Here is a 17,516-nt window from a genome sequence, read left to right as displayed (position 1 = left end):
TAAACCTTAAATTTTTTTTATAGCTGATTAAAAACAATGAATACTGTATTGACTATAGGAAAAGAACCCTGTAACTACGGCAATAGTTCAGAATGTCACAAGGATGCTGTTCCTCACTCTCGTTTCTAAATTCAAGGTTAACTGTATTTAAATTAAATTTTATATGTAGAATTTTTCAATGGTTATTATTTAGAATATCTATGCTAAATATTTATCATCAAATTATAATATATATAGATTAATATCTACGTCGTTTTACGAAATTAAACTAAGTTTAAATTTCTTTCTTTTTATAAATTTAAGTTGTATTACTTAAATATATCAAGATTAATTGGATTTATTATATTGAAATTAATTAGATATATTATTTCATTAATTGCATTCAGCTGAATGATTGTTCCTTAATCTCAATCATGTAAATATTTTATTTATTAGTTAGTATAAGAAACTTATTTCTTTATTTTTTTTATCTTTAATCTTGTTTCATTTTAAGAAAAAAAAAATTTATTAAAATAATTTTCATTATCTCTCAACAATTTAAATAATTTATATCTGAAAATTTTTCTCAAATTTTCAAAGTACTTTCTATTTGTAACATATCTGATTAATCTAACTAAGATATTAATCAAATCATTACTTAAATAATAGAAGACAATTTAAAACATTCCACAAATACGTAGTGAATATACTCTTCTTTTGAAGTTGCACTAGGTTTTCAAAATACTTCATTAGTGAAAGATTATACATTACAAAATACATATATATGTACATCTAATAACCAAACACTGACATCACTTGTATATCTTCACCTCATGTGTATCACAAGATCATAACATATGGACAATCAACCATAGACAAAGTATAAGTGTAAGCTTATATATTTTTGTAAGGTTTTATCATACATTTCATATAATATAAATCATGATTCCAATAAGACATTTTATAAGTCAACTCATTATTCAACATTAGACACAAAAAATAACCTATAAGACTCTAGTTTTCGAAGACATATACCACTACAAGAAAATCCTCAATTAGAAACAAAATTTTAGAAACTAAAAATAGTTAGTCACTATAGTGACTAATTTAGATACCAATTTACAAAATTAAAAACTATTGGTTACTAAAATAGTCACTATTATAAATAAAAAATTAGAATTGGTCACTAAATTGGTTACTAATTAATTGGAGATTAATTTAGAAACTAATTAATTTTGGTAGCCAAAACCTAGGTAGCTAACTTTTAGTGACCAATTTCTTTTAGTAACCAACATGGTAGCTAATTTTTAATGACCATGTGACCAATTATAATTTTTAATTCATAATAGTGACTATTTTAGTAACCAATAATTTTTACTTTTGTAAATTGGTATCTAAATTATTCACTATAATTACTAATAATTATTGATTACTAAAATTGGTCACTATTTAGAAGTTATTTTGTAGTGTACATAAGGTGTAGGTGATCATATGAAATCTTGCATCTGTCATAAAATTTATGTGTAGTGAATTCAAGAAAAAATAAATGTTATGGCTCCATTTGGCACACCTCTGTCGTGACAAGGTCATCACCAAAATGGCTCTCTATCACACATATTTTCATTATAGGAATCTCCTTAAACCTAATTCTTTATATGAGTCTATGAGTCTAGTAAAGTTAGGATAATTTCACAACCAAAAACCATACACCAATGTATGCACTACACTATATAATATGGCACTTCTCCATAGAAATGACCATATCCATGCAATCCACATAATAACATCATTATATCACATATCCCCAATAGATTTAGCTCTCAAGCCCAAGCTCTACTCAACTTAACATATGTCATCGTTACAAGTTCTTACACTTCCAATCTAATTAAAACAAGATAACTTTTATAGTTATGAAACACCCTTTTCCTCAAAATCATAAGGTTTAAAATTCTCATTAGCGTTCAGCGCAAGAACTAGTGCTCAACACCAAGCCACTAGCGCACAACATCAAAGAGCTAGCGCCTAATGTCCAAGCCACTGAAGCTCAATGGATTTAATTCTCTAAGTGGCACCCAACAATCCCTGGGTAGCGGCCAACAGTTCCTAGGTAACACCTAATGTCGTACCTTCGGAGTGCACTATCAGAAAGAAAATGCTCTAACTTTAGAAAGAAAATTCTTACAAGATATTTAAGCACATCCTTATGATCATAAACATATAGAGATTCACTTTGAACTATTTTGAGTCCCATGTATTAGACCACATGCAACTCAAAATGATAACTAACCTAAAAAGGGAGAAAAAAGTGAACTTACTATGTTATTAACTCTGATGGGTTGGATGTGTAGAGTTCTCTTCAATGATCACTCCTACGGTTTTTGATCTTTAAACAAATGAAGAATATGATCATAAATCCAGAGAGAAGGTAGATGATATCTTTGGAAAAGATTTTAGAGAGATCTGATTTTTATAAAATGAAACTCAATTATTAGAAATTCTATTTATAATTTTATTTTTTATTATTAAAATAATAAAATGTCATTTAAAACCACTGCTACCCTTAAACTATTTTCTAGGTCATTACAAATTATAGATTTTTCCCTTTGTGCGATTTCTGTAAGGCCCATAAATTTTGCTTTATTAATTCTGCCCTAAAGTAAAGGGGCTGCTCCTTGTAATTGGGCCTCGGGCTGGCCCAAGTGATAAAATCAAACCCTAATCTGACCTAACCATCTCATTCTCACTATCTCGCAGAACTAGCCGTCACTCCTCTTGGCCTCACAGAACGCTCCGCTAGAGTTCCAGAGCTCCTATAATTTCCTGGTACTTTTGTCGTGAGTAGTGTTAGAGCTTCAGTAGTAAACACTCCCTGTTCGTTTTTCCAGCTTTGTGATCTCCTCCTAGAGTTGTGGTACTCCGCTGTTCGGTGTCGGGATCCCGCCTGAGCGAGATCCCGCGATGCTTTCTTGCTCTTGTTTGAGCCCTCGCCTAGGCGGAGGGGGATTCGCCCGAGCGAGCTCGCCTCGCCTGAGCGAGGCCCCTCAGCCTGAGCGAGGGGCTGGGCGAGACAGTGTTGTGATTGGATGTCTGTTTGTTCCTGAATGATCTGTTTTGGTTGAGTATGATTATATGATGAATGATGTGTATGTAATGGAGCATGAGGTATGTTCGGCATGATTCATGAATTTCGTATGACGGGTTGGGTATGATATTGGCATGTGAAATGAATGAGTGGTTTGGAACTAAAGGAACACGTTATTGATATGAGATGAGGCCCTAGATTCATGGGGTGGTGATGATCAGAGGTATGGATTCAAAATGTGATGCGTATGAGGAATAAATCTCATGGACGGGTATGGAATTGTAAACATGTTTTTGATGTTCTCCTACTGTTGTTTTATGAATGTTGGTCTGTGTCAGCGTGTAATTCCTTGGGGTCTCTAGGGGAGACCTCCGGGGCTACGCTTCAGTGGTCGGGACGTAATCCCATGGCCCCTGTTAGTGGGTGTCCATGGTGGTGCCCCATCTGTATAACTAGGTAAGGATTCAAGGTAAGGTTGCATCCTGACACTCTGAGGAACCAGTTAGTCTCACCTAGAGCGGACTGACTCCTGTGGTGAGAGTAGCAGGAGGCCTGAAATCCAGTAAGGGCTAACCTTGTGGTGAGGGAGATTTGATTCATCGTAACACTTGTAACACATAGCTCAGGATCGAGCAGCTCAGGGTTGAGCAGAGGTATCCACCATAAGTGCAAGCATCCGCTGAATTCGACCAAGTTATACGTATCCGGATGAGTCGAGTCGAGTCGTAGTGTATTGAATGAAGAGTCATAACATGCTTGGTTGTTATATGGATATGAGATGATAAAAATATATTTGACTGTATGATGAATATGTTGTTGGCTCTAGCTGACCCGTTTCGTTGCATGGTTGTGTTGTATGTGGCTGTTCTTCCTTGCGATGATCATCAATTTGATTGATGCGAGTAGATGGGCGAGGTTCTCGTGGTCAACAAGGGAATGGCGATTCCGCTACTTAGCCATCTGGGATGGATCTTATCCTTCTTTCCTTCATGCTCTCTTTAGGGCTATGGCCCCTGTATTCGTGGTTATTAGATTGTAAACTTTTAGTTAAACAGGTATCCTGCTTTTGTTGGCATCGTGGTGTGCCTAGTTTTGTAGGGGTGATGTTGAGAACCCCCGGACTGCGTTGTTATGCTATCTTATGTGTGGCGTTTCCTTTAATTGCGTTTATAAATTAAATGGGACGTTACAATTTCGATCGATGGTGTATCAAATTGTTTTTAGGAGAAACATTTGATTAGTTTTACTTCTTTAATATTTTTTTGTTAGCTTTTATCATGTATTATATTGTTTTAATGATTTTGTATTTACTTTTATTATCTAACTATTCTCATAAGTGTAATTTTATCATCACAATTGTATAAAGATGTTTCATTTACTATAATATTTTACTTTAATGTCGTTGTCATAAATATTGTTTATCACCATTCAACATAGATTGAAGTTCAAAAAATAAAAGATTTATATTTAAAATCAAATTGTTATTAGTTTAATACTTTTTCACTGTACAATTTTGTTCAAGTCGTGTATAATAATCTTTGTTAATCTATAAAAGAAAGATTTGAAATATTTTTAAACTTGAATAATTTTTCTTCTTATAATTTTTTTAAATATTTTTTAACTTCATTAATGTTTGCAAAATTAATAGATGTATCAGTTGTCATGAAATTTTATTTATGTGTAATTGCATAATATTTTAAAATAACTATTTCACTTTTATCTTATTGTTATTTGATACCCTGATTTGAATTTCATATAATTATTGTTTCTTTCTAAACATTTGAAAAAATGTGAATATGTCCCTTTCATATTTAATATTTTATAATATCATGTTTCATTTATCATGATTTTAATATTTTTTGTAAAAATTATTTAATTAATATTGAAACGGTAAGAAAATGAATATAGACACAAGTATGGCTATACTTGTTATCCAATGGGATGTAAATGAGACAACGGTGTTATACCTATTGAATATATAATGTAGATGGAGATGACTTTTTGCTTCTATGGATAAATTTTTGCTTCTAAATTTTAATTGGTTGATTAATACATTTAATTTTTTCTTATTATAAGTCAATTATCATTACTTGCATAATATCATTATTTGACAACCTTTGTTTAATTCTCTTATAAATATTCAAGTTTTAATCGGTTGATTAATACATGTTATTAGAAGGATTGAAATAATTAATATTTTTACCAATTAAATTACTTAATCAACATCAATAATTAAAGTTTTATTTATAAGTTTTTATATTTAAATTACAATCTTATTTTATATTTATATCATGTAAATAACACGAGATAAAAATTATAATTTTTAAAATTAGTTATTTTTAAAATTTTAATAAATTAGTTTAAATATTATATATAATATAAAATAGACCTAATTAAGTTATAAGTCCTATGTAAATTTGAGTATTTCCAATTAAGATCATATTGTGTTTTTATGAAGTATTCAAAATTTATATATTTTTAATTGAGTATTTGTTTTTTACTAGATGACATGGTTATTATTTTTCCCTATCATCTTACTTGTTTCTATATGTTAAGAAATATGAGATATTGTGGTTAATATAAAATGATATTACAATTAATGTAAAATGACAAATAATTTTTATTATTTTCATTAACAAAGAGACAATTGTCATCACTTGTATCAATGGTGGTGACGAGAACATTCTCTTGGGAAATGTAGTTGATGACATAAAAGTTATAGAAAAATATGATAATCTCATTATTCACTATCATAATAAAGACTTTTTACGTCGGATATTTATGACATTTCACATCAGTTAACACTTTAACGTGAATGTGACTGACATAAATTTATGTCAAACTTAAATGTCAACATAAAAATGTAACATTTACAGCGACTTAAAGAACATTTGACGTAAAAGGAGCGAGATAAATTTACATCGGGTCATGCATTGCCCGACATAAATTTTAAGTGTTTATTTTTAATTGGTTTGGTTTTGGCTTAAACCAAACCTGAAATACAAAAAAAAAAACAAAAATCAACACAATTTAAATTTCAACTAAAATTTTAATAATAAAAAAAAATCTAATCTAACCGAGAAATAAGCTAAATAATAAAACAAAGCTAATTAACTACACTATTTATGTTGCGAAAGGAAGGTTGTCCATCGTTCTCTTATCTGTTGGATATTATATTACGATAGTGGAGATTGATCATTGAAGACCTGAAACATTTCACTTAATCCAACATAAAATTAAAGTACACTTTAGTCTATGTTAGAAGGTGTTACCTCTATCTAGGTGTCAATAATACCCGCCCAAATGAGGGCTCTCATCTAGTACATGATGTAGTAGTCACATTCAAACGATCCAATTTGTCTATTACACTAAAATGGAAAAGGAGGGAAGCAAATTAATTTGATATAACTTGTACATAAAATAATTATTCTATGTATTAAAAGATGTTTATCCTTAAGGTATTTTGTAGTGACCTTGTTTTGCTCCTTCCATTAAAAACATTTGTATTAGCCACAACTCTAAGTAAAGTGAAGACATATATTTGTCATTATTGTATTATATTTGTCTAATGAAAGGAAAATTGTAAACCCTTGTGATAATTTTTTCACTTCCTAGATGGGTTTATGAAGCTAACAAAACAACACTACAATATAATCCCTAAGTATGATTACAATCATCTACCAATGGGTCATGCAATGAATGATAAATAATTAGTTGAATAATTACCATAATTTAAAAAAAAATACACAAGTATTAAAACTAACCATTCCATGTATGGAGTTAGGTAAATATGTCTCTACGAGTCATTGAGTCATTGATCAATGTTTGCAAATATTGTTGGATTTGGACCTTTGTGTTTCCAAAACTCTTCATGGATTAAGGCTAAACAAATCCATGTATTTCAAATTTTCCTTACTCAAGAATCAATTTTCCATGTACTTAACATAATGAATTATAAGTTAATAAAATCATTTATAAATGGTAAATATACAACATATAGTATGACTTACATGGCCCAAAGTTGAATGACTAAAATGTTTAAAATGGAGGTTTCCTAAGTACCTTCAATGAATTAGGTAAGGAAATGTATAGTGTGACATTAATAGTATAAACTCTAAATACTCAAAACTCCTATCGTAGTTGTATGAGTTTCCTCCTCAACCTAGGTAATATGGTCAAAAACTTTGACATGGAATCATTTCTACTTTTGTCATGTCATCTTTAGTAGGTTGTCCCAAAACCTGTATATCTAGATAGGCAAAATTCAAAACAAAGGTAAAATGTTAGTTCAACATTGATACAAATTATAACAATAAAAAATCACAAAAAATGTATGCATTGGTCATGCTTAGACTAACACGACCATGTATCTAGGCCAAGTAAAAAATGTGCTTAAAACCTTCCTAACCAATTGAAATATGTATTGGGTAAATGCACTTTGCAACAACATCTTAAACTTCATCAACCACCACCAATGTCCAACCAGACTATAGAGGGACATGATGAATGGTTAACTCTTTCTCTATTTGTTACCCAATTGCAACTAGATTTGAGGGATCATCTTCAACATATAACTCATATTGGTTTGGTACATTAATGTGAGTGTGATCCGTTGGGGGATCTATAGTTGGATGTGACCCTTTGGTACTCACTGAAACAACCTTAGGAATTATATAAGTTGTTCTTTGAGTCTCCTATTCAGAACAAGTAAGGGACTTCAACTTCGCATCAAACTCTTGCTGCAAGAACTATCAACTTTGATTCAATTTTTCTTCAAATTGTGTTTCCATTTTATACACAGTTTGAAGTCATCTGCTTAAAGGATCTGGTGCGACTAGTCTTCACATCTCATAGCAAGAAGATGGAGACATAAGGTCAACAAACTCTAACATCGTTACCTCTATTTTAGCTTCACGAGGCATTGCTCCAACAATGTGTATCCCATTTGTAACAATAGGTCAATAATGAAATCAACTAATATAGTGTTCACAAACCTGAATATCCTGTCATATGAGATTTTTCTTGGTCTCTTCAACCTCATCTAATGTATGAATGACAATAGACACATGTTGTTAAGCTATGAGTCCCAAAAAATTGCTAAACTTAGCAACATTTAATAACTAAATTTAAGCATATAAAAATTAATTTCAATATTCAAAATTTAAAATTTAAACATCTAACTAAAATGGATGCAATATAAAGGATGAGAAAAAAAATCTAATGGAGACATTCATACATTCATGTGATTGAGATACCAAAAACAATCATAGTATCAATTTGAAAAACAAAATGGGTGTTTAGACCACTAACCTCAACGAAGAATGCTAAATCACGATCCAATCGAACATAAATTGTCCCTTTGCAAAACTAGTCATAGATATGAAAGAACAAGGCCCTTTGGATCATAATGCAGTGATAAACAAGCTCTCCCAACCGTCGTTGGAGAAAGAATTGGAAATGTCGAAATCATGAAAAGGAAGTGAGGAAGAAGAAACAGCACGCAAAAAATTAAATCAAAATTATGTCAGATCCCTAGGGTGTTCAGTGTAAACGCTATACAAAAATTACATAGCACATTGATCATACATTAAATATATGATGTAAATACCATTTTTTCCACTAGTGATCTACCATGATTTTAACTAAAAGTAATACAAATCACTTATTTTTTTTACATTAATTACAATGTCGTTATATTTGTACCTATATGTAAGGGATTCTCTATTTTGATGTCCGCATTTCTATTCCCAATTATACTCTTTAATAAATTGAATTTTTTTAATTAAGACTTTATTTTACTATTTTTATCTTTTAAGTAACCGTCTGACTTAACTAATTTTTCATTTAACTTCTCTTTTAAATTAACCATTTTTGAAACTAAAATAAGTATCTTTAATAAAAAAATTACCTACAAAAATAAATAAAAAATATTTATAATAAAATTTTAAAAAATATTTATATTTACTTTTAATGTTAAAAAATTATTTATCTTTAATAAAAAAATAGGCGTGCATGTGTTTTCATTGATATTAATAAAGAAACCTAATATTTCTTAAAACATAAAGACAACACAACCATATAATTAGACAATAATCATGTCAACTAAGTAACAAAATAATTAAAGACATATGCTTAATTGTAAAATATAAAGAAATTAAGTACTTAGTAGATAAAAAAATTAACAATATCTTAATTAAAAGTATAAAAAATAATAAATAATTTGAAAATTAAGTAAGCTTATGAAAAAAAAAAGTTGTCTGAGTAAGGAAAAAACACCAAAATGATACAATTTTGATTCCAAAATTATGAAAATGGTCATACCATTGATACAACTTTATTTTGAAGAAGTCGTGTCAACTTCGTACAACTTCAATTATGATTAAAAAAAATTATAATAAATTAAAGTCGTACCAAACTGACACAACCTCAATTTATACTAGAATACATTGAAATCATACTGAGATAATACGACTTCAACTAAAATTAAAAAAAATTACAACAAATTTAAGTTGTATCAAGATGACATGACATTTTCATAATAAAATTGTACCAAATTGACACAATTTTTTATAATTTTGAAGTCAAAATTGCACCAATTTAATACTTTTGTACCTAGTAAACCTATCTTATCCACTTATAAAGTGATTGGACTAGAAAACGGACAAAATTATGCTTCTTAATAGAAATTATTGATAGATCAACATATGAAACTCTAGTTGTTAATGCCTATTTATATCATCTAAATGTTCACGATGATGAAAAAAATTTTCACACCAAATTGTGAACACATTGTTATTAATATAACTTTATATAATTAATTATACCAAATATATTAAAGTCAATTGTGATCAAATTATATTATTAATTTCTAAATACATATGTTGAATTCTCTTATATATGTATCGAAGAAAAATTTTCAAAGAAAAGTTTTACAACTGTAATGGTTTTTAAAATTTGAGTTATATGGTACATGAAATATGATATATGAAAAATATTAAAAATTAGTTATTACGATCAGTATTTAGTTATAAATTTTCAAATGAAATTGATTTGCCATAATTAGGTTGTGGATTTATTTCGATAAGTAGGCCTAACTGCATTTTCTGGAATTAGACTATTTTATTTTTGACTTGATTTGTATAGATTTTATTTTATTTTTTAATTCAGTGAAATAAAATGCATGAATGTCATTTTTCTGTCATAAGTCACAAGATATATTTAGATATTTTTCGTAATTATATGATTCTGCCAACTCCTACAAATAGTCAGTGAAAATTATCAAACATTTATTAACATTTCCTTAAGTTTAATAAACTTCTAAAATTGTTATAAAACAATAAATAGGTAACAAACAATTCATTTATACCATATGAGTCTTCCAAACAGTCAAGTATTTTACAGTTCTATTAGTAATCTAGACAACAATTTAATTTGATTTTGTTTTTACACTTAATTTTTCATTGTTACACATAATTTCTTAGAGAATGTTTTTTTTTTTTACACCGTCAACTCACTTTTAGAAATAATTTAATCATTGATAAATTTTGTTTATCCATTTTGTATTTATTATATATCTTTTTGACAAAAAATTTTGTTGACAAATTTAACAAATTTTTTATAAATAAAATAAAAATAGATTAAATTTTTAATTTTAATTAAAATAAAATAATAAACTAGCATTTTCTTTTTAAATAAATAAATAGGTTGTCAAAGTTTGTAAAAAAACTTGTTAACCTGTCATTTTCCATAAAAAAAGTAAAACAATAAATATAAAGTGTTTGGTGTCAAAATAAGAATAATAATATTTGATAATTCTCTTTTATAATTTTCTAAGTAATTTTAAAATACAGATATAAGAAAAAATAAAAAAAATGGAAACTACTTCTAGAGATACCCATTAATGGACTTTTTATATGACAAAGGCGGCCGTGCCCTCTAAACTTTTTATATGTATTAATTTAATATATCATTTTAAATATATTTTTTAAAATTTTAAAATTTTTAATTTATTTTATATAATTTTATATTTTAATTTTATTTATTTATTTCTATCTATATATATAAAGGAATTCTTTTTTTTCACATATTTAATTTTCAATTTTATCTTTTAAATATTTTTTTAAAATAAAAATAATTATTTTATTAATATTATTTTTAAGTGAGAAAAAATAAAAAAAAATGGAAACTACATCTAGAAGTACCCATTAATGGACTTTTTATATCACAAAGGCGGCCGTGCCCTCCTAAACTTTTTATATGTATATAATTTAATATATAATTTTAAATATATTTTTTAAAATTTTAAAATTTTTAATTTATTTTATATAATTTTATATTTAATTTTTTTATTTATTTCTATCTATATATAAAAGAATTCCTTTTTTTTACACATTTATTTTTCAATTTTATCTTTTAAATATTTTTTTTAAATAAAAATAATTATTTTATTAATATTATCTTGATCATTTCTTCAATTTAACTATTTTTTGGATTTGATTGTTTTTTTAAATTTAATCCATGAAAATTAATTATAATAAAATTATAAAAAATATTTGTATTTAATTTTGTAATTACAATAATAACAAAATTTTTTATTATTATAAAAAAAGTAAATACAATATTTTTACTAATTTATATAAAAATTTTAGAAGTACTCTTTTAGTTAATATTTTCGTTCGAAAATATCAAATTAGTTTTATAGTCTTTTTTAATTCGAATTTGATCACGAATTTTAAAAAAATATGAAATAATTTTTGTTAATTTTTTTAAATCATATGAATGTTTTTTTATTAAAATTAAAAAGTGTGTTTTGTTGGTATAATTGACCAATATTTTAACACTAAAAAATATTGGTTGAAGATGAGCCTGTGAGACCACCTGATATCATAAAATAGTTGTCTCGTTAAAAAATCATTTTCCTTGAAATAATAGTATCCTTCTTTACTTCACACTATAATTGTTCCCTCCAAGTTAGTTATACAAATATATATAGAGCAGCCTAGCTTTTAATGTATGCAAACATGTCTCCTCACCTAATGGAACTAAGTACTTCCACCACTCTACTTGTCTACCCTGCATCACAGGCAGAAGATGAGTCGAAAGAAGAGAATGGAGTGTTTGGTTTTAACTCAAATTTTCAAGAACTGAAAGGGGAAATGCCAAAAGAGTTCTTTTGGCCTTCAGGGGATTTGGTTAAGGCCACACAAGAAGAGTTAATGGAACCCCTTGTGGATTTGGGAGTGATGAGGAATGGTGATGAGAAAGCCATTGCCATTGCTGCAGAGCTTGTGAGAAATGCGTGCTTAAAGCATGGGTTCTTCCAAGTTATCAACCATGGTGTGAACCCAGATCTCATAGACGCTGCTTACCATGAAATTGACACCATTTTCAAGCTCCCTATCACCAAAAAACTCACTGCTCAGAGAAAACCTGGTGCAGTCTCTGGTTACTCTGGTGCTCATGCAGATCGTTACTCCTCCAAATTGCCTTGGAAAGAGACTTTTTCTTTCCTCTTCCATCACCAAGGCTTCTCCAATTCCCAGATTGTTGACTACTTTCACTCTGTCTTAGGCCAGGACCTTCAACACACAGGGTAAGACCATTCATCAAAATTTATTTTCAAAACTACACTTAATACAATCAAATCATAATGCTTTTAACTAATACATTCTCAACAACATTCTTTGACGTCTGCTTTTATGTATTAATTACCTGTTCTGTAAACAAGTAAACGAGACGCATAATCTTGAACAAATTTTATGTAATAACAAGAACACATGACAGAGGATGATGTGGATGTTTCTCCTTCACTACAAGACAAAGTTGGTTGTGTTACATTAACTTGTTGCTTGACCCACTATGTTCTTGAACAAAGTTATATTTATGAAAGAATAAACAAACAGAATTATTACAACTACTCAGTGAAAATTATCCTTGACAACACCGGCAGGCCACGTGTAATAAAACAGACAACATCTGCAATAAATAATATGTGTCAAATTGCGTAGCAAGGACACAATTATGAATGGTAATGAAAGAAGGAACTAACAGATTTTTGCAACAGGAGGGTGTATCAAGAGTACTGCGAAGCAATGAAGGAGTTAAGTTCAGTAATAATGGAGCTTTTGGGAATTAGTTTGGGAGTGGATGGTTTGCATTATCGAAGATTTTTTGAAGATGGAGACTCAATAATGAGGTGCAACTATTATCCACCTTGCAACAGTGCGAACCTGACATTAGGAACTGGCCCTCACACTGATCCAACATCACTCACTATTCTTCATCAAGACCAAGTTGGAGGCTTAGAAGTTTTTGCTGATAACAAATGGCGTGCTGTTCGCCCTCGATCTGAAGCCTTCGTCGTGAACATCGGTGACACTTTCATGGTAACTATCGCAATTTCCCATCTTAATTATCACTGTTGCATATATACATGTTGCCACGTCCCAAATAACTTCAAAGGGAAACCTTTTCATAAATAGTACATATCATTATTAGAGTTACTGTATAAATGAATTATACATGATTTTATATTCTTAAACCATTTGTTTCTAAACTATTTCGAACCAATTTCGCTCAAAGCTCTGCAATAAATAATTAATAAATTAAATGATTTTATTTTACTCTTTACTCAATTAAACATTTAATCATATTTGTCAGCCTTTTGGGTCTATTCTCACTTTTAAGGCTACTACTTTATTCATTATTTTTTAAGATCTTTAATTAAATACTGTTTTTTTTTGGAAAATTCTAAAATAAAAAATATATTTAATTTTTTCTAAGTAAACAAGAATATCACTTAAAAAAATAATATATACATAAAGTTAATATAAATATAACTACTATTTTTCTGGACTTGTCACATATACGACAAAGATTCGATGACAATATATGTGGTTAGTGTCGAAAAGAAAAATAAAGAAAAAATTTGATGTGATGCGTGAGTAAGCAGATGGCTATGACATGTATCCATCGTCAGATAAAGTATAAAATAATTATACATACAAGTACACATCACAATTTTATATTTATATATTTTTATAAAGTCAATTTAGTTTTATAAAATTGATTTACAAAATAAAATTTTCACCCATTTATATATTATTAATATTTTTAATCAACACAAGTCTTAAACTAATTGAAGTGTTTGTTTGCATTTCATCACAGTTGTTTTTCTTCTCCTTTCATCTGTATAGCAGTAGGTTTAGCCATCATGACATAATCATTACTCAATTATACAGCAACGCTGTCTATTTCTACACTGTATTCTGCGAATCCATTTCATCACACTTTTTTCTTTTGTCTGTTCTGAATTCTAATTTTTCCACTTGACCACAATATAGTTCCACAGCCATTAGGCAATTTTGTCACCTCCTTAAGACCTCAAAACTTTTCTATTTCATTATTTGTTACAATGTTTGCCCCATATTAAAGTTTGCTAAAATGTATGTAAATTGATGAATTGAAATGGTGTTGGTGTGGTAGGCATTGTCAAATGGGAGATACAAGAGTTGTCTTCATAGGGCACTGGTGAACACATACAGAGAGAGAAGGTCACTGGTTTACTTTGTGTGTCCAAAAGGGGACAAAGTGGTGAGACCTCCAAAGTTTCTGATAACCAAAAATGAAGAAAGAAAGTACCCTGATTTTACATGGTCAAGTTTGCGTGAATTCACACAGAAACACTATAGGGCTGATGTTGCTACACTCCAAAGCTTCATACAGTGGCAAAGCTCTTCAAACTCCTCCAACTTCTAGTTCTTCATGTCATCATCATTATGTATTATTTGCTTTTGCATAGTATCAAAGTTGCACTTTCAAAGTCATGTATGGTAGTGTTTGATTGAACCTCTATATTTTGTGGTGTGTTAATACATATGCTTTACTTCATTAGTGTTTGAATCCACAGTTTGTTGCGTGCTAATAATTATGGTTTACTTTATTTCTCACTTCAATGTTTAATAAAATTATATGATTGAATGAAATAATTATTAAGTCTAATTATTTTAAAATGTTAAGTTGGTTTTTTAGTTTTTATTTTTTTTCCGTGTCAATTTGATTTTAATTTGTGAAAAAAGTGATGTAATTTGGTCATTTCCTTTAGCGTTGTACAAACGATGTTAAAATTAGCACTATTAAAAATTCTCATATTATATGGAAATTTTCTTGCAAATTTGTTAAAAAAATTTGCAAGAAAAGACTTTTTCCTACTATTTTTTCTAAGAATTTTAATTGGCAGATAATTCATTCGTGGATAATTATTTCCTACAAAATTATAAAATTCATAAGTATTTCTTACAAAATTTATTACAAAAGTGTTTTATACAAACTATTTTGCAAAAAAATTGACAACAATTTCCTGCAATTTTTTTGTGATTATTTTAAATTTTTTTATTGACTTTTTTCTATGTATCACTTTAGTGTTGTGCCACATGGCACTCTCAATGTGATGTGGCAGTGTCACATGGCATAGTCTTAATTTAGTCTCTATATTTATTTTTTATATTCAATTTTAGTCTCAATGTTTGTTAAAATAGAACAATGTTGTCCCCCCTTTAAAGTGACACAAAATTATTTTTTGCATAAATGTTATGTTGATATTTTTATTAAAATTAATATTTTTCAACCATTGAGCTAGTACTTTTCCACATCACAACAATTAACATTAAATGCTATAAAGGCTTCTACTACCCGCATTTATTAAATAATTATTTATTTAATTATTTAAATTTCTCGGGTCTTACAACTTGCATTTAAAGTAATTATGACTGTAAGTTAATCAGTAAAATCTTGAGAAATTTTTTTAAATCTGTTAAGTTTTATAAAAATTCAATTCACCCCCTCTTGGTTTTTGACCATTGTCTAGTCATTCCGCTGCACGATACCAACAAAAAAGACCAAATTGCATCACTTTTTCACAAATCATGACTAAATTGACACAAAAAACTAGAGGACCAACTTGACATTTTGGGACAAAATGAAGAACCAAATGAATAGTTAAACAAAATTATTATTACAGATTTTCCATACATATGCATAAATATAGGAAAGTATAGTATGAGTTTGTTTGAGTGAGTATATTAGTAAATTTAACATGGAATCACTTATTTATCAAGAATTTCAACCTTTAAAACTCTAATAAACTATTATATTAGTTTTTCCATTTGTTTATTTATGATTACTATTGTTTAACAATATTCTAGTTTTAGGTTTTATGGAAATCTATTTAAGACAAATTTCACCCTTTCTATTTGTACAACGATATATTTAATCAATTAAATTTGTGAAGAATTTCATACTTTAGTTCTTTCATTTCCTTTCTCTCTGAATCATTGTACCTCGAATGACCATGGAAAGGACCAGAGTTTTACTTACATACCATATTAAATATGGTATCAGAGCAGGTTGAGTGCGTGCTTTGCTTCTGTTGATTCTCTCTCTTTTTCCTCGTTTCCTGGTGTTGGTTGAGTTTCTTTATCAATGGCATCGTCTACCACAAAAACAAACAACATAATGGATTAGTTCCTCAACCTGTCAAGCCCTTACTATCTACATCCCGAAGAAAACCCAAGTCTAACTCTTGTTTTTCAATCTTTATGGAAACGGGCCTTTGTATCTAAGAATAAACTCAAGTTTACTGATGGAAACATAAAGAAATCTAAATATGATGTTTCTTTCTTGTATCATCAAGACTTTATCTCCTCAAATTACAAGCTAAATTTTTATTCTAAGATGTGTCAAATCCAAAATAATTCTACATCAAGGACGATTGAGCATGTTATTATCTACAGAGGATTGTACTACCTACATAATACTAGAATTATCTTTTCAACACGGTACTACTCTTTCTTCTTATGTTTTTTATATGACACATATTGACATATGAGGACCTCTATCTATTCCCTCTATCCATGGTTACAAATATTTTCTAACTATTATGGATGATTATAGTAGACATTCTTGGGTTTTTTTTTTATTTCGAACTAAAAGTGAACCATGTTTTTTATGTTAAATTTTGTAGCGTTTATCAAAAATCAATTTGGGAAAAATATTAAAACCATTAGATCTAACAATGGTCAAGAGTTGGAGTATGATGATTTGTATAATAACCATGACATTATACATGAATTTTTTTTGCCGGAACTCCTCAATAGATATTTGTTGTTGAGTAGAAGCATCAACATATTCTAAACATTGCTCGCAACTTCATTTTTCAATCTAATCTTCTGAAAGCCTATTGGTCTTATGTTATTTCTCATGTTGTGCATTTAATCAACAAACTACCTACTTTGTGGAAAACTCCTCATGAATTAATTCATAAGATTCCTCCTACATATGTAGACTTCAATTTTTTTTTTTATGTTTGTGCTTTGCTTCTCGTCTTGAAAATAGTAGAAATAAGTTAGGTCCTAGATTGAGAAAGAGTGTTTTTGGATACAAAATTGGTGTTAAAGGG

General features: G+C 28.7%; 1 protein-coding gene across 1 annotated transcript; it reads left to right on the top strand.

The window, feature by feature from the left end:
* The first annotated feature begins 12,081 nt into the window (after nt 1-12,081).
* LOC114195837 (gibberellin 20 oxidase 1-D-like) lies at nt 12,082-14,890 on the top strand. The gene is made up of 3 exons (XM_028086257.1): nt 12,082-12,653; nt 13,125-13,446; nt 14,546-14,890. The coding sequence occupies exons 1-3, from the start codon at nt 12,082-12,084 to the stop codon at nt 14,816-14,818; spliced, it is 1,167 nt and encodes a 388-aa protein (XP_027942058.1). The 3' UTR covers nt 14,819-14,890.
* The last annotated feature ends 2,626 nt before the right edge of the window (nt 14,891-17,516 follow it).

The sequence above is a fragment of the Vigna unguiculata genome, chromosome 9 (genome assembly GCF_004118075.2).
Source record: "Vigna unguiculata cultivar IT97K-499-35 chromosome 9, ASM411807v1, whole genome shotgun sequence".
Taxonomy (NCBI): Eukaryota; Viridiplantae; Streptophyta; class Magnoliopsida; order Fabales; family Fabaceae; genus Vigna; species Vigna unguiculata.
The sequence above is the reverse complement of the archived record's forward strand: the minus strand, read 5'-3'. Positions and strand labels throughout refer to the sequence as shown.